The sequence below is a fragment of the Globicephala melas genome, chromosome 5, assembly GCF_963455315.2.
Source record: "Globicephala melas chromosome 5, mGloMel1.2, whole genome shotgun sequence".
Classification (NCBI taxonomy): domain Eukaryota; kingdom Metazoa; phylum Chordata; class Mammalia; order Artiodactyla; family Delphinidae; genus Globicephala; species Globicephala melas.
In genome coordinates this window covers 127,438,314-127,464,161 of record NC_083318.1, presented here as the reverse complement: position 1 = coordinate 127,464,161, position 25,848 = coordinate 127,438,314, and the positions used below count along the sequence as shown (strand labels likewise).

Sequence of the window (25,848 nt, the reverse complement as noted above, 5' to 3'; positions counted from 1 at the left end):
GAAGATAGATTTATTAGCCAGATTTATAGCCAGAACAATATTTTGTCATTCAACTGAAATGTCAACACTTCAGGAAGACATATGTTAGCAGTAGAGGAGTAACATTACCTATCCCTATTCAATAAATAATGTTATAAAGTGTATCTGAAAGTTGTTAACACTTGTATGACATAACAAAATTCATTTTTCACCAAATAACTTCTCTTCATGGATTCCATCAAAAAGAAGATGTGTATTGCAATTTGATATATGATGATGAAAATGTCTGCATTACCAAAATAGGATACCAAAGTCAGCTATAGTGTATCTGACTGTGAAAAATATTATTCAGCCAGTGAAAATGTAATAAATAGAATACAAAAGTGTAAGTGTGGCATGACAATTAGATTAAGAATTACTTAAGAAAAATGTCAAAAAAAACATATAAAAAATGCTAACCTGGCCTCCTCTTCAGTATTGGGTTTTTGGATCTGTAAACTATATAAGTTCTAGGAACTGTGGCTCCAAATTCCCACTCATCAGTTGAGACTAGGTTTTCTGCCCTCAGATCTAGAATTGTTTTGTGCCTACATATCAAGAAGCACCTTAGTAGGCTGCCTATCTATTCCATTTTTAGGAACCCTGTGATGAGCTATCGCTATAGGTCTCTGAAGGTCAATACACATTAATTACCATTCACAACACACCATGCATACTATGATAATTTCACCTTGTCTCTGATGGCTGAACATCTACATTTAGCCTTTATCAACCTGCACCCATTTTAATATCAAGAAATCCAGTTTCATGGCAGTATTCCAATGTCATCTCAGGCCAACAGAGAACAAGCACATAGAACTCTTCAGAGATGCTTGTGTTGTACCCGCTCCTGTGCATTTCTTAATGTCTTTGTGTAGGGAGCGTTCATCTAAATAATAGTCAGGGAGGTGAACAGGTTGTTCAGAACAGTTTCATTCCAGCATTTCCCCCTCCCTGAATCTCTACAGTATACCAGAGATGTTGTGTATAGGTTACCTTCAAAATCCGTTCATTACTGGTCCATCCTTCAATGAGCCAATCAAACGATTACCACCACTCCCCAGGTATCAAATCAACACATTAAATATCAAATTCCAGATCATTACCACTCATGACAATATATTTGCCCTAATCAATACTTACATTGTATCCTATGTGGTATGAAACTTTTATAAGCAGGCTTTATATTTCTCTAACTGAGTTATGTTGAGATCTAAGTTGTAGCCTGGAGGCAGCGAGGGGTGATGTGGGTGAATCCAGGAGAGAACTCTGATTCCCCAGGTCCAGTCACTGAGAAGCATTTATGCTGGGGAAGGCTGATTCCCTCAGAAGGGGTGGTCGCTTCCAATACTAAGGAGTTTCAGAGAGATTTGGAAGGTCGAATTTCTCATCAGTGCCCTTCCCTTACCGTGAGAGACCATAGAGGACAGAAGATTTAATTGGTGATTGAATTGTGTTTCCTTACAGTCAAGTGTTAATCTTGTGCTCAGTCATATCTGCCCTGAAAATATACAATTTAAGAGACTCCTTCAAAGCTGCCATCAAGCCTCTCAAATTTTCCCTGTTTCTGAGTTTGGTATTCATTGCCCTCAATGTCTCCTTTAACTTTTGTTTTATTTGAAGACTTCAGAGCAGTCAGCTAAAACCACGACCTGTAAAATCACTGTTATTGCCCCAGCCACTTGGTCTCCCAAGGCCTTGCATTCCACATGTCCTTCATCCCATGCCAACACTGGTGGTAACTGAATGATTATAATGTAACCACAAGCTGTGGCTTGCCAGTGTTCCATTTCCCACCAATAAGCACTACATAGACATGTGGGCAATTCAATCCCAGAATCCCATTTTTATGTTTCTGTTCCATGGGACCTTACATTCTACCAGACAGGACATAGATGGTGCATTCTGTCTGGGACACTGTGGAAAGATTACTAAAAGGACTCTTTACAATGATGTGGGTGGAGTTTTGAGAAAGTAACAAAAGTTGGTACAGTACCTGTTAGTTACAGAAGGAGCTGTTATCACTCTTGGGCCTAAAGGGTTAAAGAAAGGGAATAGTTACTAGAACCAGAAGAGAGAGTTATATGAGAGGGCTGTCCAAAAGGACTGTGGCCTTCAGAAGGGGAAGCAGTCATTGTATTTTAGAGTCATTTGAAATAACTTTTATCTGTGCCATTATGTCACTAACTTGATATACTCTCAAGTTCATTTTTATCATTGTTTTCAATTTGCTTTTTTAAAAATTTAATATTCTTTCTAATTATATGAAGCATTTAACTGTTTTAAATTTAAAGCTAAATAACAAAGTCAGCCACAGAAATCTTTTTTTTTCCAGTTGTTCCAGATTTGTGAGAATGTGAGATAGTATTTTCTCATTTTTGTTTTATACAGAAATCTTAATTCATTCTTTGTCCCTTTTACTCTACTACCCCCCACTCTCCATATGTATATACTTTTGGTTTGTTTTCCTGTTGCTTTATTCTGAAAATATAAGCACATTCCCCCCTCCTTTTTTACCCTAAAGTACACCCTATAAACTGTTGTGTACCTTCTTTTCTCTGGAAGTTCCTTGAAATTGCTTTAATTTTCTAAATTAGATTTCATGATCATCTTCTGAGAGTGAGAATGGGAGTGTGGAATTTGTGGTATGAGAAGACAGGGAAACACTGGAATAAGTAATTGTGTAAGAGAGTGGAGGAGAGAATTTCTAGGAAGATGTAATATGACTCTGAGGCTACGTTAAAGACTCATTTGAAGTCTGTGGACATGAATTGAAAATGAGTTGCACAGGTGTAAGTTATTCCACAGTTAACGTAAAGAAAAAAAAATGAATTTGACTCAGTTTGGGCTCTGCTGAGAGGATTTCAAGGGAGTTGAGGATAAATGCAGTGTTTATTTTAACAAATCACTGGCTTTAAGCTAGGTAAGAGGAAAGTACATCTAATAGGAATGGGGATGGATAGTGAAAAGGTGGTAGGGTCAATAGATCTTAGATATTGGTGGGACTGTAGACTTGATGGGGGCGGGAAGCTCAAAAGATGAAAGTGTGGAATGTTTGAAATTGAGATTATAGAGGGGTCAGAGTTATTGTTAATAAAGGTATGTTGAGTAATATAAAAGCAGTGCCATTTGCATTAAATAGAAAATAACCATACTAATAATGTAAATGAAATATAATATTATTAAATTCTAATTAGTTTCTGTTGCCTGCCAAAGGGAGTTTGAGATTTGCCTTCCCTTTATAAAAAATAGATTCAAAATTTTAAACAGACTTATTACCAGCAAACTGAGGCTTTGTTCTTGCCATTGTAAGAAAATACTGAAAGATAATTGTAAATGGAATAACTTCCTTACCAGATCACAATATGTTTTTGTGCTATCGCCCCTACCACCTAAAGCCATCTGTTGTACCAGTGACAGACATGCCTCATTGAAAGCCTGCCCTACTCAGACAGTGGACATACTAACCTGTGGCCAACTGCGAACCTTACACGTATCTCACATTCTCCTCCTTATTACCTCCATACCCTCCACCAAAAGAAAAAATATTAAAGCATTTACAAATCTAGTAGCAGCCAGGCTCTCAATTTGACTATTTATGAATGAACTTCAAGGAAGTTCATTGAAGTCATTGACTTCATTGAAGTCAGTCAAATATGACTGACATACCTTATGCATTTAGGAGATATGTACATTATCACCCATCCTTAAATGTATCAATAGAACATCGCCTTGGCAGTGGCTAATTGCCAACATTATCCTTCTTCATATTTTCTAAATTGTGACTTTGTAAGTATAAAATGTTCTAATATTTACTGACACTCCAATTGACCAGCTTACTTGAACATATTCATTCATCCCTAATATGGGAGATTTTCTCCTTGCTATAAGTGTCTTTAGCCATTTTGCTAGCAACCTAGCTTCAATAAGGATCTAATTCCTGAAACAGGAATGCTTATAAGGAAAGGGAATAATGAATTTTCTTCTATTTTTTTCTTAATCATACTTCATAAAAAAATTACACGGTCCCAGATTATATAAGAAACACTTTGTGAGTTATTAAACCTATGAGAAGCTGATTTACCAAGCAACGAAATTGGAGAATCTTAAACAATTACTTTTCTATATTTTCAGACAAACACAAAAATGCATATATACTCACACAGAATAAGACTTAGAGCAACAAGTTTTTGCCTGACGCAGGTGAAATTATCAAGTTCTATAATCTTGCCTGAGGGAAAAACATTATTTTACTTCTTTAACAACCTTTATAAATAAGATAATATATACAGTAGTAAAGTTGATATACTTTTTGAGGTGGCAAACCAGTCACATCAAAATGCAAATCTGTGTCAAAAATATTTCTCTTACTGCAGAAGGGTCACTTTGAAAAAATACAAATTCTACATCCTTCTGCAGACTGATATTGGGGGACTTCAAACTCACCAGGGATTATAAGAATCAAAATGCCCAGCTCTAGAGTCAGACCTTTGCACACACTGAAATGTCAGGAATGGCCAGCCTAATTTCTGCTATGCTTTTAGCCATGTGGGGCTGTGTTTTTAATTTAACAGGTAATTTTTTGTCTTTTACCTGTCTTCTAGCATCCAGAATCTATGAAAATACTATTTTTTTTTCAAATTGTGGATACAGAAAAACAAAACAAAGGAAGGGAAAAATGGTCTTTATTAAACTCACCCTTTTTTCTTTGTACTTCTTTTATTTAGGTCTTGTTTTTAATTGTGAGATACGATGTAAGTACAGAAAAGTGCACAAAACTTAAAAGTGCAGCTCAATGAATTACCAACAATGGAACACCAGTGTAATTGCCACCCAGGAAAAGATAGAACATTACCCGTGACACAGCCCCCATTTCCCCACCTCAACCATTAGTCTATATCCCCAAAGGTAACCACTCATGAGATTATCAACACTACCATTCATGTTGCCTGTTTTAGAGCAGTTATCATACAGTGTGCATTCTTTTACTCAGAAATTTAGTTTGTGAAGTCCATTCATGGTGTTATATATAACTGAAATCTGTTCATTTTCATTGCTATATAATATCCCACTATATGAATACATATGTGTGTGTGTGTGTATATATATATATATATATATATACACACCATACTTTATACACTTTATCCTCAAAGAGTGTTTAGGCTATTTCCAGTTTGAGGCTATTATGAATAATGTTGCTTTGGAGATTCCTGTTCATGTCTCAGTGTACACATTTTCCTCTTTGAGGTATGTACCTGAGTGGAACTGCTGAGTCTTAAGGTATGTGTGTGGTAGTTTTCAGAGATGCTGCCAAATTGTTTGTCAAAGTGAGTGAACCAATTTATAATCTCATCAACAGGTTACTAGGATTCTAGTCGCTCTACATCCTTGCCAACACTTGATATTTCCTTATTTCAATTATTCTGTTGGCTATGTAGTGGTATTTCTTTTTTTTTTTAGTTTGTGTACCCCTAATAACTAATGAAGTTGCCACCTTTTCACATATTTAATGGGCATTTGGTATCTTCCTTTGTGAAACCTCTTGCCCATTTTTCTGGTTATTGTCTGTTTTATTGTTATTGATTTATAGAAGTTAATATACATTGATGAAATTTCTGTTAGATATGAGTATTGCAAATATGTTCTACTGTGGCTTGTCTTTACTTTCTTCATGGTGGGTTTTGAACTACAAAGTATTACCATAGTCAAATTTATCAATCTTTTCATTTTTTATCCTCATTTTGAAATAAATTTATTGAGATATATTTGACTGATAAAAATTGTACTAAGATTCACAACTTGATGTTTTAATATTTGTATACACTGTTAAAAGATCACCATAATCAAGCTAAATAATTTGTCTATAACCTCTTCATAATTACAGTGTGTGTGTTGAGAAGATTTAATTCAAGATCTATCCTCTTAGCAAGTATCAAGTATATGATACAGTTTTGCTAACTGTTGTCACCATGCTGTACATTAGGTCTCTAGAACTTATTCATAGTGCATAAATGAAACTTTGCACCCTTGGACCAACATCTCATTTCCCCCATACTTCCCACCCCAGCCCCTGACCACCACCATTCTATTCTCTGCTTCTATGAATTTGATTATTTTAGATTGCACATGTAAGTGAAATCATGCAGCATTTGTTTTTCTGTGGCTGGCTTATTTCACTCAACGTGATTTCCTCACGGAAATCCATGTTGTCACATATGGCAGGATTCTCATTTTCGTGGATGAATAATATTCGTGTGTGTGTGTGTGTGTGTTCTGCTGTGGCTTGTCTTTAAATACATATCACATTTTATTTATCCATGCATCTACCGATGAACATTTAAGTTGTTTCCATATCTTGGCAGTTGTGAATAATGCTTCAGTGAACATGGGAGTGCAGTTCTCTATTTGAGATGCATATTTCATTTCCTTCAGATACATACTCAGAGGAGGAATTACTGGTTCACATGGCAGTTCAATTTTAATTTTTTGAGGAACCTCCATAGGTTTTGCATAGTGGCTGCACAAATTTACATTTGAACCAAAAGCATACAAGGGTTCCCTTTTTTCCACATCCTCACCAAAGCATATTTTCTTTCTCTCTCTCTTTTTTTAATAACACCCATCTTAACAGGTGGAGGCAATATATCATAGTGGGTTTGATTTTCATTTCACTAATAATTAGTGATGTTGGGTATACTTTCATGTGCCTCTGTGCCATCTGTATGTCTTCTTTGGAAAAAATATCTATTCAGATCCTCTGCCCATTTTTTTTTTATTTAACATCTTTATTGGAGTATAATTGCTTTACAGTGTTGTGTTAGTTTCTGCTGTATAAAAAAGTATATCAGCTATATGTATACATATATCCTCTTACCCTCCCTCTCGCATCTCCCTCCACCCTCCCTATCCCACCCCTCTAGGTGGTCACAAAGCACTGAGCTGATCTCCCTGTGCTCTGCAGCTGCTTCCCACTAGCTATCTGTTTTACATTTGGTAGTGTATATATGTCCATGCCCTCTCTAACTTCGTCCCAGCTTACCCTTCCCCCTCTCCGTGTCCTTAAGTCCATTCTCTACGTCTGTGTCTTTATTCATGTCCTGCCCCTAGGTTCTTCAGAACCATTTTTTTTTAGATTCCAAGTATATGTGTTAGCATATGGTATTTGTTTTTCTTTTTGACATCCACCTCACTACAAATGACTCAATTTCGTTTCTTTTTATGGCTAAGTAATATTCCATTGTATATATGTGTCACATCTTCTTTATCCATTCATCTGTCGATGGACACTTAGGTTACTTCCATGTCCTGGCTATTGTAAATAGTGCTGCAGTGAATATTGTGGTACATGACTCTTTTTGAATTATGGTTTTCTCAGGGTATATGCCCACTAGTGGGATTACTGGGTCATATGGTAGTTCTATTTCAAGTTTTTCTACGTCTTTGTTTGGCGAATTTAGTCCCTTTACATTTACAGTAACTATTGATCTGTATGTTCTTATTGCCATTCTGTTGTTTTCTAGCTGGTTTCGTAGTTCCTCTCTGTTTCTTCTTTTTCTTTCTTCCCTTGGGTTTTCATGGTTTCCTTTAGTGTTGTGTTAGATTCCTTTCTCATTTTCTTTTGTATATTTACTATAAGTTTTTTCCTTGTGGCTACTGTGAGGTTCACATATAACATCCTATATAAACAGCAGTCCTTTTTAAGTTGCTAACAATTAAATTTGAATACATTCCAAAGCTTTGTCATTTTACTCCCCTTCCACCACATTTTATAATTTGATGACACTTTATATCTTTTTATTTTATATATCCCTTACCTAATTATTGTAATTGTAGTTAATTTCACTACTTTTATTTTTTGACGTTCATGCTTGCTTTACAAGTGATTGATCCACTACCTTTATTATATATTTATATTTTCCAGTGAAATCTTTTGTATGTTTTTTAAAATTATTAATTAATGCCATTTCTTTTTACCTTGAAGAGGCCCCTTTAACATTTCTTATAGGACCAGTTTAGTGGTAATTAACTCATTTAGCTTTTGCTTACTTGGGAAACTCTTTAATCTCTCCTTCTATTCTAAATGATAATTTGCTGGGTAGAGAATCCTTGGTTGTATTTTTTTTTCCTTTCAGCACTTTTAATATGTCATGCCGTTCCTTTCTGGCTTGAAGTTTCTACTGAAAAAAAATCTGTTGATAGCCTTATGGGGTTTCCAGTGTATGTAATGTTTTTTTCCTTGATGCTTTTAGAATTCTCTCTTTGTCTTTAACTTTTACCATTTTAATTATAATGTGTCTTGGTGTGTGTCTTTTCTGGGTTCATCTCTGGTATTCCTGGACCTGGATGCCTGTTTCCTTCCCCAGATGAGGGAAATTCAGCCACTATTTCTTCATATAATTTTCCTGGAACTTTCTCTCTCTCTTCTCCTTCTGAAATCTCTACAATGCAGATGTTATTATGCTCAGTGTTGTCCCAAAGGTCCCTTAAGGTATCTTCACTTTTTTTAAAATTGTTGTGTTTTTTTTTTTTTCATTTCGCTGCTCTGTCTGGGGGATTTCCATTGCTTTGTCTTCCAGCTCACTGATTCATTCTTCTACCTCATCCAGTCTTCTATAAACACCACTAGTATATTTTTCATTTCAGTTACAATTTTTGTTTGGTACTTTCTTACATTTTCTCTTAGTTGAAGTTCTCACTGTGTTCATCTGTACTTCTTCCAGGTTCAGTGAGCATCTTTATTACCATTACTTTGAACTCTTTATCAGGTATATTGCTTATCTCCATTTCATTTAGTTCTTATTCTGTCTCCTCATTTTGATTAATTCTCTGTGTTTCTCTTTATTAGTTAAGTCAGGTACCTCTCCCAGTCTTGAAGGAATGGCCTTATGTAGGAGATGTTCTATGGGACTCAGAGGCACAATCCTGCCTGGCCACTGGAGCTCGGTGCTCAGGGGGTGTCCCTATTGGGGCTGCATGCACCTTCATGTTGTGGTAGGGCCACAGCTACTGCTATAGTACACTGGTAGGCAGGGCTGGTCAATGACATGGCTACAGAGCCCTGGGGGGAGGAGCTGGCCCTGGCTCAGCTCAGGTTTTTTGCTTTTTGCTAATGCATTCTGTGCTCTGTTCAGAAAAAGTCTTTCAGTACCCAATCTTGTGGATATGTTGGATATATTCTCTTATATTCTTTTCTAGAAGCTTTATTGTTTATATTTTATATTTACATATGTAAGGCACTTGGTATTGATTTTTGTATGTATTATCAGTTAGGAGACAAGTTTCATTATTTTTCATATATATATCCAGGTTGACCTAGTAGTACTTACTGAAATGACCTCCCTGTCTGTATAGTACTGCAGTGCCAGCTGGGCATAAATTGTCTATGTACACATGAATAATTTTCATTGATTTGGTCTATCCTTGGACAAATATCATACTATCTTAATTACTATATAAAGCTACAGTCAACTAGAACCAATCTTCTTCTTGAACACCGTCTTAGCTATTATTGTTCTTTTGGAATTTTCTACAGATTTTACATTTAGCTTTTCACAAACACACACATACATTCCCTCTCTGTCTCTCTCACACACACATACATACATACACACACACACACACACGCACACATGCAGAGAACTTGAGATTTTGATTGGTAATTCATGGAATCTATAGATCAGTTTGAGAAAAATTTATATCTTTATAATATTGAGTCTTTGATCAATAAACATGATATATCTATTTATTTATTTAACCTTCTTTTACTGCACTCAAAAAAGTTTTATACATTTTCATGTAGAGATCTTACACATCTTTATTTCTAGATATTTGATATTTTTAGTGCTATTGCAAATGGTGTATATTTTTTAATTTCATGTCTTAAATGTTTGTTACTGCTATAAGCATATCTGATTATTTTTGAAGATTGACTCTGTACCATAGTAAACTAACATTAATTTTAGTAATTTATTCCATATTCTCTTAGATTTTCTACATACATATTCATATCATCTCTAACCCATAACTTTTTTCACTCTTTCCAATTTTTTAGTATTTTTTTCTTTCTTTGTATTTATTGTTTTTGCTTATTGTACTACACTGTTTAGTAGCTACAATTAAATATTGAATAGAAGTGGTAACAACTTGTAGCCTTTAAGATAGTCTTTAAAAATGCTTATTTTGTTAGTAAGTATGAACATTTGCTGGAGGCTTCCTGAAAATACTCTTGTGAGACTAAGTGTGTTTTTTTTATTTCTAGTTTGCTGGAGAATTTCTAGGTTTTCAATTTTTTTATGACTGGATGTTGAATTTTATCTGTGCCTTTTCTGTTTCAGCCAAGATGATTATAGGACTTTTCTCCTTTATAGTGCTAATTTAGTGAATTTTAATGATTTATTTTTAAATGCCAAACCAACCCTTGCTTTCATATAATAAACCCAGCATGCTTATTTATTTTTTGCAATTTTCAGTTTACTAATTTATGTAAGTCTTTTTTTTAATCTACTATCATATGAAAGACTGGCCATTAATTTTCCTTTCCTGGAATGACATTTTCAGATTTTGTTATCAAAGTTGTGCCTTCTTTATAAAATGTATGGAATGTTGTCTTGCTTTTTTCTAACCTCAGAAAGAGTTTGTGTAAAATTATACTTAATTATTGATAAAACATCTGGTAGGTTTTTTCCCAGAAAGCCCACTGGTCTTGAATTTTTTGGTGGGTAAGTTTTAATTGTGGATTCAAAGTCTTTAATACTTATAAGATCATTAAAATTTTCTATTTCTTTTGGTGGCAGTTTTTCTACAAATTTGTCCATGTCATCTCAATTTTCAAATTAATTGGCATAGAACTGTACATAAGATCCTCCTCTTTTATCCTTCTAATATCTGAAACATCTGTAACAATATGCCCTTTTAACTCCTATTATTGTATTTTTTTGTGCCTTTACTTATTTTCTTGATCAGTCTTGAGAGCTTTTTATAGGTATTTTCAAAGGCCCAAACTTCTGTTGGATCAACATTCTCTATTTTATTTTTTATCTAGTTTACTAATTTTCGCTCTTATATTTATTATGTCCTTCCTTCTATGTTCTTTGGGTTTAGCTTGCCAGGTTTTTTTTAACTTCCTGAAATTGATGAATAGCTCATTGATTTTCAGACTTCTTATATAAGTTATGAATTTCCCTTTAAACACAAATTTAGCTACATCCTATCAGCTATCAAAACTTGTGAAATTTTGATATGGAGTATTTTTATTTTCATCAACTTAAAAATACTTTTTATTTCTCTTGTGATTTTTCTTTGACCCATGGCCCTAATAGAATTGTAATTGTTGATTTCCAAGCATATGAGGATTTTCTGGTTTTCTTAGTCCCACCCCCATTTGGCAAGGCCTGGGCCTTAATTTTTATAGCCACCTGACTTTGAAGGCTTTCAAAACATTGCTCAACATCTCAGTTTCTTATCTTCCTGTTGTTAAATTGGCATTTATCCCCTCAGGAAAAAGCAGTCCTAAATACCAGTCGCATTTCTGAGTTATCTTCTTCAGGATCTTGATCTTCTAGTTTCTTACTGCTCTCCAATGCATTATATGTTCATTTTTTCTAGTTGCCATCAGTGAGAGGATTGTCTTGAATTACCAGAATTAGAAGTCAAGATTCCCTTTACTTTTAATATTTGATTTCTAAGTGCAGATATCAAATAAAATGTCATTTTATTTGGACTCCACAAGAATATTTGAATTCCCCAAGTTTCAGGCTTTATGCCACAGATAAAGAAAGCTCAGCAAGTATTCTTTCTTATGGGTGATAACGACTCTACCAAGGGTAAAGACTTCATGGACACAAACCTTCAATTAGGCTTTTCAGTCATGAATTTACTATTCTACTTTTGTTATACTTATTAACATCTTTCAGTCTTTAGCTATCATCTTGTTCATATCTTATTTTTTTTCAATTAATCTTTTTGTCTAGGAAGTCCCCATTTGGTTTAAAAATGAATATTTTATTGTACTTTCATCTTTTAAAAGCTGAGTGAATATTTCCTTTGCTTTGAAGAAGAAAATATCCAAAATGCATTATAACTACTTTTGAAAAAACGTGTTCCAGATATCAGAGGTTAGCCTATTCTGAGTATATTACATCAGGAAAATAGCTCAGGTCATACCCAAAGGGTATGTTTGTACTACACTGACAGTTTAGAAATATTGCATAGTGAGAATTAGTGGTTGGCATAAAAATCTGCCTGATATGATAATTAATTGAATCTTGTTGAGCCATTCACATATTGATGTACCTAGGCAAATGTAGTATTATATCTCTTTAATTTATTTTTACTCTTAGCATAAACCTAATTTATTTTAAAAGGATTATTAACTCCATACAAAACATATATTCATTTAACAAATATTTACCCACCTAAAAGGGGGCAAGAACTGTTTCTGTGTTAGAAACTAGACAATAAGGAAGAGGAAAAAACCAAAAATATATAAAATATATGATAAATTACGATTTTTAAAAAATACAGTGACTGAAAGAATGAGGTTGTGAGAAATTATTTTAGATAGAATGGAAATACGTATTTGTGAGGAAGTATCATCTGAGGAGAAACTTAAAAAAATTAAAGGGAAGGTCATTTTTAAATTAAAGAGCAGAGAATTCCAGGCAGAAAAATTGCAAGTACAAAGACCCTAGGACAGAAATCAGCGTAACTCCATGCAAGAAATTGCAAGAAGGCCGTTGAGAGGGTGGAAAAATGCAAGTCAGGAAACTGACGTGAGATCAGTTCATGTAGGACCTGATAGGCCTTGGTAGAGATTTGGGGTTGCTTTGTTTTTCTCTGAGAGTGACAGGAGTCCATTGGAAGTTTTGATCAGAGGAATATCACGATTTCATTTTCATTTTCAAAGAGCACCATCGAGATAGACTTAGGAGTGGTAGTGCATAGAATGTAAACAAGTAAACCATTTAAGTGGTTTAGTAGTACAGTCAAAAGAAGATGTGATAGCACTGGAAGTGAGGAGATGAGGTAGGATTTGGTATGTGGTTTGAAGATAAAGGTGACAGGATTTGCTACCAGATAGGATGTTGGAAAGTTTCTAAGTATTTGGTCTGAGAAATAGAGTGAAGAGTGGTGCTATTCCCTGAAATAGTGTAGACTGGGGTGTTCATTCAAGAGTGAAAATAAAGTGTTCTGATTCAGATGTGATAAATTTCAGATGCCCATTAAATTCCAAGTGGAAATTATGTAGGCATTTATCTGTAGCTCTCTAGAGAGAGTAAAGCTTGAAATATAAATCTGAGAGTCATCAAAGTATACTGTAGATAATATTCAACATCAGGGGACTTGAGATTAGCTGCGGTTGGAATGCGGACAGAACAGAAACAGTTTAGAGACTGAGCCCAAGGACACACCAACATTTAGAAGATGGAGAAGAAGATTCTACAACAAGATTACAAAAGAGTGGTGAGTCAGTTAGGAGTAGATCAAAACACATGTGATGATGCTGAAACCAATAGTCATATGTGTTCTCCCAAGATTATTAATAACCTATGATTCTAGGGAATTTAACAAAAAGTAATCTTTTAATATTATTTATTAAACTAGAAATCTGAAAAGTTATGTTAAATATAAGCATAATAGTATTAATATCTCCTAACTAGTAAATAGTCAAGCCCTTGGATATAAAGTGTATATCTGAGGTTGTAATAAGAGGGTAATTCTAGGGTTGAAGAACAAGCTGGAAGAAATATCATTTAAACATGTTATACTAAATATTTATCATGCTTCTATTTGACTGAGTCTCACATAATCTCATAAACCAGATTCAAATATGAAGTGATGAACGTAAGCAAAATACAGAGATCCATGCTGATGTTATGTGAAAGATTTCTCATTACTTAAAATTTAACTTGCTCTTGAATGTGTATGACTTCAGATTCTAAATAAAGACTTGTTGATGTTCTTTTATTCTCTTTGCCTCTTTCCACAGGTGGGGAAGTCCCATACACAACTCTGGCTACCCGAATGATGATGGGGGCTTGGTGGCTATTTGCTTTGATTGTCATCTCATCTTACACAGCAAACCTTGCTGCTTTCCTCACTATCACCCGCATTGAAAGCTCCATCCAGTAAGTAGACAAAGATTCCACTTGATACAAAGCATGAGAAATGACAGGCGTGGCCAAAGCTATGTGATGTCTGTTAATATATTTACAACTTCCTTTTGAGTAAAGGCTTAATTTTGTGATGTGCAGACATCACAACATAGTCCAACTCCTGAAAGTACAGTTGTGGTACAGCATTCTTTATACAATAAAATTCTGGGTATAATTTGGACATTGCTTCCCACATTTTCCTGGAAGGATAACACATATTCAGAATTTTAACCTCTGTAAAATATGACTGTGGGCAATATTATTAAAAAGAAGGAAAAGGATACATACTAAAATATATATATTTCAAGTTTGAGATGCTCAGTCTTTGCCTTGAGTCTGTCCCATTATGCACTGTCTGAGTAAATAGTTAGGTAGACACTGGATGATTGATAGATAGGTGATAGGTAGGGAGAAGGAGAGAGAGAGAGAGAGAGAATGAGAATAGCTTTCAAGAGGTAAAACCACATTCTGTCTCTTCATTGCATTATAGCTAACGTGAGTATTATTGCTGCTGTTTTTCCAGCTGCAGTGGTGGTAAATTGCCGTTAACTATACTGTACTTTTGAATCCTGAAAGCTACCTAAGTCAGTGCTTCATTTCACAAATGACTTTCCCATGAGCCCTGAGACTCCAAAGGCCTTTGATTTACCGTGGCCAGTTTTTCTTTATGTGGTTTCATACCATAAGGTCAGGTCAGTGCCACAGTACAGCTTCTGCCTTATTAGAACATAGTGTTCTGTATATTGTTTTACGAAAAATTTCTCTGAAAATTTTATTAATCCAAAATCAAGGTAGTTTGAACTTTCGTAAAGTTAAAAAACATTTATTTCTCAACAAAGTTGACAGTTCAAGATTAGAATAATTAACTTTGTCAAGGAATTAATTAGGGATTTACTTCATCCTTAAGAGAAAACTTGAATTCTTCTTGCCTTTAAAATAGTATGTAAATGAATTCCATTAGTAGTTGCAAAATTATTATAGCACAATACTAAAATAAAGTCAAGAATTAATGATCTAAAAAGAAATAGGGTATTTTCTTCAACTGCTTGTGTATATAAATTGAAACCTCAAAATTCAGCTACTAATAGTCAATTATTTCATTCATTTATGAAAATGATGTTCCCAACTTCTCTCATCAGTCTTAAGTTGTTTTCCCAGTTATTTCTTTGGTGCAGAACCTTCATATCCTTTTAACTTACTACCCTTGCAGCCAGTTCTACATGTGGCATAAGTTATAAGTGATCCAGAGTGAAGCTCATGGAAAATTTAAGCTCATGACCCCATCAGAGTCCTATTTTAAGCAATAATGAAAATGATTACAATGTCCCAGCCCAAGAAATCAATGAATTAGTAAAATTGTGCAAATAATAATTAACATTTATTGAGCACTCACAAGATGCCAGACTTTGTACTGGATGTTTGACGTGCATTGGCTTATTTAATACTTACAACCATCTTCTGGAATGCATACTACTTACTAATAACCCATTTTACAACTGAAGTTGAAAAGATAAGTAACTTGCCTCAAATCATGCAGCTAATAAGTGATTGATTAAAGACCAGACCTTAAATCTGTCTCATTCCTGAATCTATGTTCTAACTATGCCACACTAGTCCCCGTTCCACACCCTTGTACATTTGTATGGCTAGTTGCTTTTTAGGGAACTTTATAAAGGATGTGTCATAGCCTCATTCATTGCTAAGTATAGTGATGTAAAGGATGACATTATTCAAATCCTCAATTTGTCTGAGGAAATAAGGTATCAAAAGTTAGGAGATTTTTGTGTTGGGTCGATTCTCTAGGCGTATATCCCAGCATGAGCTAATTATGTCTATAATTGATACTTGCCACTCAGGGTAAGACTGCTTGCCAGACCAGTCAATGGAAATCACATTAAGAAAAATAGTTTTAAAAAATTAAAATGGAGCATTTTAATCTCACTAATATACTTCTTGTCAACTTTGTTTTACATGTTATATTTTAAGAGTACTTAAAGTATATAGGTTTTTACTATGTAGCTCAGATCTGACTTTGAAACATTTTAAAATAAATGAATAAAAACATTTTAAATAACTGATTTTATGTAGCATGTGACAATCATAAATAATAAAAATTATGGGTATTATTCACTGAGAATTTATTATGAATTTATCAAGCATATATATATATATATATATATATATATATATATATCCCCTTTATTACTCAAAATTACCCTAATAATACACCTACTACTATGATTCCTACTTTGTAGATCAAGAAACAGAAACTTGGAAGTTAACTGCTCACTAGCACACAGTGAATAGTGTCAGAGCTGGAAATTTAACCTACATCAATCCAATACCAATTCATGACTTTACCTACTGAAGTTTTTCTTTATCTTACAATTTGTTTCTTGCTGGTTCTTAAAATTTGTTTGCTTGAGCCGCACTTTCACTGAGGTCGCAGGCCTCATGGTGTGTGTATATCTGAGCTATTTAGTCATTACAACTTTGCCAGCATTCGTTAGTATCTAGACTTTCATGCAATAGCAGTGGGAGCAAAAGCCTCTATCACATTTTTACACCCATAGGATTTTCTAAAGTAAAATCTAATGGAAAAAGATCCTAATTGCACATGATGTTTCCCTCAGGTGTAGCTTTCCACAATCCAAAATAACTGAACATTCATTTTTTTAACAAATTATTTCTTTCTAATGCCAACTCACATTATTAAAAGTCAACATTGGGTATAATGAATCTCCCCTTCCTTCTAATCTTTTCACTAGGTTAATTATGAAAGGGGAAAATCACAGCCAAATAAGTTAAAAGAGACCTAATTCTCTCCCCAGACTTAAAGATAGCTTCTAATTTCATGCTTCAGCTGTGTTGGTAAACATAATTGTAATGTTTCTTGGAAACATTCAAAGTTCCATTTATAACTAATGTCAAACTTTCTTGGAAAATTCTAAGTCTGATTTTTCTTAGAAAAGCAAAAACTTTTTTCACAAAACCATGCACTGTCATTCTTCTTAATCATTCACATTCATGAGATTTGCTCATCGTTAAATGAAGCAGTGTTCATCAGGGTACCTTTTCCCAGCCCAGTTGCTGTTCCATTAACAAACATCTACCATCCACATCTTTATTCCCAAAATTCAAAGTCACTTCTGCACACCAGGAGAGGCAGAGGTGGCTAGCTGGTAACCACAAATCTGATCTCTTTTCCTCTGAGTCTGTTTCTTGGCTACTGTAAATAATGCTTCAGTGAACATAGGGGTGCATAATCTTTTCAATTCAAAAGAACATAATCTTTTCAAATTAGTATTTGCACTTTATTTGGATAAATACCCAGGAGTGGAATTTGTGGATCGTACTCTAGTTCTGGTTTAAATTGCTTGAGGAACCTCCATACGGTTTTCCATAGTGGCTGCACCAATGCACAGGGTTTCCTTTTCTCCACCTTCTCACCAACGCTTATTACTTGTTGCCTTTTTGATAACAGACATTCTGACAGGTGCGAGGTGGTAGCTCATTGTGGTTTTGATTTGCATTTCCTGGTGATTAGTGGTGTTGAGCATCTTTTCATGTGCCTGTTGGCCATCTGTATGTTAAATGTCTGTAATTTATACAGACGTTTGGAAAAAATGTCTATTCAGATCCTCTGACCATTTTTAATCTGGTTGTTTGTTTTTTTAATGTCAAGTTGTATGAGTTCTTTTTATATTTTGGATATTAACCCCTGATCGGGTATATCATTTGCAAATATCTTCCCCCATTTAGTAGGTGGCCTTTTCATCTTGTTGATAGTTTCCTTCACTGTGCAAAAGCTTTTTAGTTTGATGTAGTCCCATTTGTTTATTTTTGCTAATCCATGTATAACTTTTGAATCTCCCAAAACTTAACTAATAATAGCCTACGGCTGACTTGAAACCTTACCAGCAACATAAACTGTTAATTAACATGTATTTTGTGTGTTATATGTATTATATACTTATTTTTACAATAAAATAAGCTAGACAAAAGAAAATATTATTAAAAATCATAAGGAAAACTATTTATGGTACATATATGATTTTAATGAAAAAAAGTCCATGAATAAGTGGACCCTCACAGTTCAAACCCATGTTGTTCAAGGGTCAACTGTAGATATTTAAACACTGTACTAGGCATTTAGTCTATAAATGTATTTAGGTATTATCCCTGAGTCACAATTTATTCGGGGAGATAACAGTGTAGAACTCAATGACATAGGGCTCTGATAAATTATTTATAAAATGCTGTATGAACACAGGGAAGGAGTGATTTAAGTCAATAACTTGGAGAGAAGGGGAGAAGAGAGGAAAAAAAACTATTAGACATCACAGAGGTTCTCTGATGTATCATCGGAGAGTTTGATCTTAAAGGATAAATTTCAGCATACTGAAGGAGTGGCTTATAGCAGAGGTATGAAACTCCTAGGAGAATATCTAGCAAAGGGTAGGTTATCAAAATGTGTTAATCTCCTTCATGGATTGAGATAGGTGATGTGAGGGTGACAGGAAGTGAAATAGAAAAGGAGGGTAGGACCACATCTTGAAGGGCATGATAAAGCTTGTTACGGAATTTGGAGTTTTTCCTGGAGATAATGAAGAGTGACATCATTTAAGAAAGACAGCTTTATCTGTGGAGAGGAAGATAGGCCAGAGAAAAATGGAGGAGCATATGGAAACTCATTGCAGGTATCTAATAAACGTATATTTATGGTGTTTAACAGTATGTCTCCACTTGATATAAACCTGATCACATATCTTCTTGTTTTATGGGCTCCTTATGTGGAACTATCTAAGGATTAAGGGTAATTTAGGAGAAATCTGGCTTGAGAAACTTTATATCTCTAGGCTAACATTTACATTTCTTGTGAATGTAGGAGTATTGCGTCAGTTTATTTTTTTAAGATATTTTAAAAAAGGATGTGGTTTACTACCTCTTAGTTAAATAGATAGGGACGAAGAGAGTTACTAATGTGAGGAAATTCTAGAAGTCACTCTGGTTAGGCTGCTTTTCAGATGCAATTTTGCCAAAAATTTGTATCTCCAGGTTTGCTATTCCTGGACCCCATCCTGCCTATTAATTACTTTTAACCTTGAGCCATCAGAAAAGAAATGACATTTTTATTCCATTTTAATACATTTTCTTCTTAAAAGTAACACAAGGCTATTTTGAGAAAATTAGAAAGTAGAGTAAAATTTTCTAGGACAAAGCATTAATAATCCATAATTTGTCATAAAGCAGTAAGTTCTGTTAATATTTAAGCAAACTTTCTTTTAACTGTTTATTTTGAAGCAATTATATATACACAGGAAATTGCAAAGTCAGTGCAATTATAGCACAGAGATATCCCATATACCCTTCACCAAGTTTCCCCCAATGGTTACATCTTCAGTAATTACAGTACAGTATCAAAATCAGGAAATTGACATGGGTACTAGGTATACATATAGCACTGTGCCATTTTATCACAAGTTTAGAATCTCTAACCACCACTGCAATACAGGACTACTCCATCATTACAAAAATCTCCCGCATTCTACCCCTGTATAGTCACACTCACACCTTCTTCCCCACCATCCGCAACTCTTGGTAACCACTGATGTTCTCCACTCATTCTAAGAGTGTTATATAAGTTGAATCATACAATATGTGGCCTTTTGAAATCAGCTTTTTTTTTCACTCAGCAAAATGCCCTTGAGGTCCATCCAAGTTGTTGCATGCATCAGTAGTTCATTGTTTTTTTATTGCTGAGTGGTATTTACCTATTTTTGTTGTTTCCAGTTTGTTTAAAATTTACCTATTGAATGGCATTTTTGTTTCCAGTTTTTAGCTATTACAAATAAAACTGCTAAGAACATTTATGCTCAGGCTTTTGCGCGGATGTTTTCATTTCTCTGGCATAAAAGCCCAGGAGTGTGATCGTTGGGTAGTGCGGTAGGTGTGTGATTAGTTTTTAAGAAACTGCCGAACTGTTTTCCAGAGCGCCTGCACCATTTTACATCTCCACCAGCAACATATGGGGGACCCAGTTTCTCTGCATCCTTGTCAGCATTTGGTGCTGTCACTTTTTAAAATGTTAGCCCTTCTGATAGGAATGTAGTAATATCTTACTGTCATCTTAATTTGCATTTCCCTAGTGACTACTGATGTTGAGCATCTTTTCATGTGTTTTTTGTCATCCTTATATCCTCTTGCATGAAAGGTCCCTTTATGTCTTTGTCCATTTTCTGCTTGGACTGTTTGCTTTTTTACCGTTGAGAGTTCTTTACATATTCTAGATACAAGTTCTTTGTCAGACATGTGGTTGGCAAATATTTTCTCTTAGTCTATTGCTTGTTTTTTTTCATCCTCTTTGCAGGGTCTCACATAGAACAAACGTTTTTGATTTTGATGAAGTCAAATTTACCAGTTATTTTTTATGGATTTTGTACTTTTGACGTCGTGTCTAAGACTCTTCAAGGAACTCCTAGGTCCCCAAAATTTTCAACTGTTTTATGCTAAAACGTGTATAGTTTTACATTTCACATTTAAATCTATCATCCATTTTGAGTTAAGTTTTGAACTAGGTGTAAAGTTTAGGTTGAGGTTCATTTTTTGCCTATGGATATTCAAATGTCCAGGAGCATTTTCTGGAAAAAAAACTCAAAAGAACAAACTATCTTTCCTTCATTCAATTGCTTGTGCACTTTGTAAAGAAAAATCAGTTCGCATACTGTGTGAGTCTATTTCTGGGTTCCCTATCCTGTCCCATTGATCTAGGTATCTGTCTCTCTGCCAACCGCATAGATTTGATTACTGTAGCTTGAAATTGAGGATACGGATTCCTCCCACTTACTCTTTTTTTTTTTTCAGAATTATTTTAGCTATTCTTTCTTTGCCTTTCCATATACATTTTAGAATGATCTTGTCTATATCTGCAAAAAAGTAATGCTAGAATTTTAATAGGAATTGCATTAAACCTGTGTATCAATTTGGGGAGTATTCACATCTTTACTATGTTGAGTCTTCCAATTTATGAACGCAGTATATCTCTCTGCGTATTTAGATTTTTAATTTCTTCTATCAACATTTTGTAATTTATAGCATATAAGTCTTATATATGGTAGAGTTATACCTAAGTATTTATTTTTATCCCAGTGATTATAAATGGTATTGGATCTTTGAATTTAGCTTCCACATATTCATTGCTAGTATAAAAATACGGGTTTTTGTATGCTGATTTTATCTTGTGATCCTGATGTGAGTTCAGGGGTTCTAGGAGTTTTGGTAGATTCTTTGGGATTTTCTATGTAAACCTTCATGCCATTTACAAAATTGAGCAGTTGTGTTTCTTTCTTTCTCACCTGTATGCCTTTTATTTCCTGTTGTTGCCTTTTCTGTGATGACTAGAACTTCTGATACTACATCAAATAAGAGTGGTGAGAGTGGACATCTCTATTTTGTTCTCTGTCTTGGGGAAGCATTCGGTCTTTCACTATTAGGTGTAAGGTTAGCTGTAGGGTTTTTGTAGGTATTCTTCGTCGAGTTGAAGAAATTCTTTTCTATCCCTAGTTTTCTATGTGTTTTTATCATGAATGGATGTTAGATTTTGTCAAATGCTTTTTTTCCCGTCGACCGATATGCTCAGGTGATTTTTTTCTCCTTTAGCCTGTTTGGTGGGTTACATTGTTTGATTAGTGAACTATTTTCAGAATGAGGTAGAGGCTAACTCTATTTCCCCCTCCTATTCCTTCTCCACCTTTTCCCCTAAATCTTGCTTTTCTTCTTAATTTTCTTCCTCTATTGATATGAGGCAATAAAAGAGCCTGACTTTCCCTGCCTGCAGCTCTACTTATTATTGTCTTTTCTCCTACCCCAGCTATTGCTTCCTTCTATCCATTATCTTCCCATTCCAGTTTACCCTCCAGAGTGTAGAGTCCAGACAGTTACCTTCTTACATCCTTAAAATTGGCTCTAAAGCCTCCATTATTACCTCATTCTATCAAAATAAAGTTCAATTCCATCAGCAGAGCTTATTAAACCATTCAAAAGCTGATCAGCTTCTTTTTTGCCTACTAGCACCAATTAATTCATTCTCACACTTGTTCATGCTCCAGTCAAGTCAAACTTTTATAGGATATTTCATGCTTCTTTGGAGTTTCCATGCTGTTCCCACTCACTGAAATGACCCAGAACTGCATTCTCTTCTGGCATCTTCGGTTAGCTCAGGCACAGTTAGTCATCACACATGTGTCTTCTCTTTGAGAGTGTACATTTTTCAAAGACAAGGACTATGTCACCTTCATATTTGTTCCCCTAATCCTTCTCAGAGTACCTGGCACAGAGTATTAATAAGAGCAGCTAACAATGAGTGCTTGCTATGTGACAGACACTCTCCTAATGCTTTGTGTAGATTTTCTCATTTAATCCTCATACTAGCCCTATGAGAGATATATTATTTTCATCTCCTTTTTGGAGATGACAAAACTAAAAGCTAGGGTAGTAAACCCAGGCAGTTGGCACTAGAACCTCTGTCTTCACCAGTGGGTCATATAGTCTGCAATTAGCAAATACACTAAATCTTTACTGAATGAAATAAATAAATAATATATGCGTGAATACATGAATGAATGAAAACCATCAGTATCATTATAAGTTTCTTTGAAAAATAAAGATTTGCAGAAGAGAATTAATGGCTGAATTATATTTAGCTAAGTCAATTCCAGATATTTCTAAGTTGCATGGTATCCTAGAAACAGACACCAGAGCCATGGACTCAAATAAATTTGCATTTAAAATCTCTCCCACTTAGTAGCAAATGATCTTGTCATTTTCTGTAATTATTTTAAGCCTTATTTTCCCTAAGAGTAAGAAGAGAATGAGTTCAACTTCATAACTTTTAGTATAAAGAATAAATGGGGGGAAAAAAGACATAAATAACAGCACAGTTCTGGACACACCCTAACTAGGATTTGCTTCCATTTTTCTCCTTGCTCCCAGGAGCTCATGTAAAATTCCTTGAACTCTTCTTCCCTTCACTCTCATTTTTGGTGGTACTAATAACTATTCTTTTTACCATTTTGTCCACAATTTCATACACTCAGTTATTTCCTTTACCTGGTTCAGCTAAACCTCAAAGTTCCCTGTTGCCGCTGCTGTTGTTTCTGACACAGCTACCACCGCCCTGCCCTACTTCATGGGCGTCGTCTTCTTGCCCTGCCCCTTAATCCTCCAAGCCCCTCAAAGGTAAAAAACTGTCTCTCAGCAAGCCTTATCTGATCTTAAGCCTAAATAAGAACTTAGGAGGGAGATGCAAGAGGGAGGAGATATGGGGATATATGTATATGTATAGCTGATTGACTTTGTTATAAAGCAGAAACTTACACACCCTTGTAAAGCAATTATACTCCAATAAAGATGTTTAAAAGAAAAATAAGGATTTAGCCAAATGGTTCATTCTGTTGTCTCACTTTAGCTTAACTCTCATGAAGATTAAGTTGCTACTGTTAGTGACTAACACTCAACCCAGGTCAGGAGATCTATGTGTCAGGCACGTTTTCTCTTTTAACTCATCTTTCATAACCTGTAGCTGTATACCACTTCCTCTGTGTAGTTTTCCACAGAGTTTTCATAACTGAATTTAGTGGCTCCCTTTTTTGAATGCCTTTGCATCTACCTTGTTTACACTCTGAGCAACATCTAGCCTTGTACTGGAGTATTATTCTACTTGTTTTACCTTCCCAATTACAATATATGTTCTCGAGGGTGATTTTATGACTTGTATTAACACAGTGCCTTATGTAGTACCTTACTGAGTACACAGTTGGTTACAAGTAAATATTCATTGAATGAATGAACCAGAAAAGGATTTCTTAGAATCTGGCTTGAGACTGTGGAACTCCATGACTTGTTTATAGCCTCATAAGAAATCAGAAAGAAATATGAAAGCCATTTCTTTGTTCTTTTATTCCAGGATAAGACAGGGAGCCCAGAATGGTATGTTCTCTCAGTTTCCTTAGTGTCTCACCTACTTCAGTCTTTCAGTAGGAGGCTATTTCTTAGCTCTCAGCAGGGAATTGCACACTTTATTAGGAACAGCCAAAATCAAGGTGGCTGGAGTGAGTTGGACCTGGTTCATACTGCTTTTTATGTTTTGGTTTAGTATAGAATTGTATAAACTTAGCTCCAGAGTACATAGTCATAGCAGACAGAGGAAGACATTCATCTCCTTACTCTATACTGTTCAGTGTCAAAATGGCTTACTTGTCAAAGCCCTTAAGTACTACAGTGATGGATGTTTTATAAACATATAGCCATCTAGATGTTATAGGCAGAATTTTGTCTTTCTTTTTGGAAAACAAAAACTCTCAGAAGTATGCTGGTCTTTCAAAGCCACTCTTCAGTGAGGATTTAATTAAAAGTTGTCTGCAGCTTTTTTTGTGACTCGCAGGAACAGGGCTATTTTAGCATTGTTATAGACTCTGTTTACACTGAGCTCACTGAGATGAAAACTTTGCCAAACTAATAAGCTCCCACAACCCCTAAAATGATCTCCTTCTTCTGGACAAGCTGAATCATTCTAAACAAGTCAAATCCTCACCTCGTTCTCTCTCTCGGCCTTAGTCATCTAAGCCTAAAAACCTATTAGGTTCTCAAGAATATAAATTCCTGTATCCTCTCTATTTCTTGTTATTTTCCTGCCTTACCTGAAGTCAGCCAAATAAATAACTTCTATCTACCACAAGTATGAGAATATGGTAAAACTCTTATACTTGGGAGCACTCTGCTCAGTCATTTTAGAGGAGCCAGTGCACATGGGGCAGGCTTTTGTGAAATTAATGTAGAAGGGTAAAGATGTGGTACTTATATACAATGGAATATTACTCGGCCATAAAAAGGAATGGAATTGGGTCATTTGTAGAGACGTGGATGGACCTAGAGACTGCCATACAGAGTGAAGTAAGTCAGAAAGAGAAAAACGAGTATCATATATTAACGCATATACGTGGAATCTAGAAAAATGGTACAGATGAAGCTATTTCCAGGCCAGGGATAGAGATACAGACGTAGAGAACAGACGTGTGGACACAGTGGGAGAAGGGGAGGGTGGGGACGAACTGGGAGATTAAAATTGACATAAATACACTACCATGTGTAAAATAGATAGCTAGTGGGAACCTGCTGCATAGCACAGGGAGCTCAGCTCAGTGCTCTGTGATGACCCAGATGGGTGGGATGGGGGCGGGAGGGAGGTCCAAGAGGGAGGGGTTATATGTATACATACAGCTGATTCACTTCACTGTACAGCAGAAACTAACACAACATTGTAAAGCAATTATACTGCAATAAAAAAATTAAAAAAACTTTTTGAATTAAAATAAAATTTTAAAATGTAGAAGTGTAAGTGATGGACCTGGGTGACAATGGAATAGGTAGGCAGAGTTGTTCAGCAGAACACTGCTGAAGAGGACTGGAGACCTAGCTTTGAGTGTTCACGTCTCTTTCCTGCTTCTGAATAATAAGGTAAGTTTTTAAACCACTTTGTACCTTACTTTTCCGTCTTTGAAAATGTGATCCATTCCTTCTCCACAAGTATTTGTCCCACAGTTTGAATTAAGTTACTTCCAGTGTCTCTTCAACTATAAACTTCTATATCAACTACACAAATGAGGTATCTTATTAA

The 25,848-nt window shown here is 35.1% G+C and overlaps 1 protein-coding gene across 3 annotated transcripts in view; it reads left to right on the top strand.

Moving 5' to 3' along the window:
- Positions 1-25,848, top strand: part of GRID2 (glutamate ionotropic receptor delta type subunit 2) — a 1,390,615-nt gene that overhangs the window by 1,099,195 nt on the left and 265,572 nt on the right. For all 3 annotated transcript variants that reach the window (XM_060299788.1, XM_060299787.1, XM_030865662.2), the window contains one exon: positions 14,009-14,147. In XM_060299788.1, the coding sequence (XP_060155771.1) occupies positions 14,009-14,147 (139 nt within the window). The remainder of the gene's footprint in view (positions 1-14,008; positions 14,148-25,848) is intronic.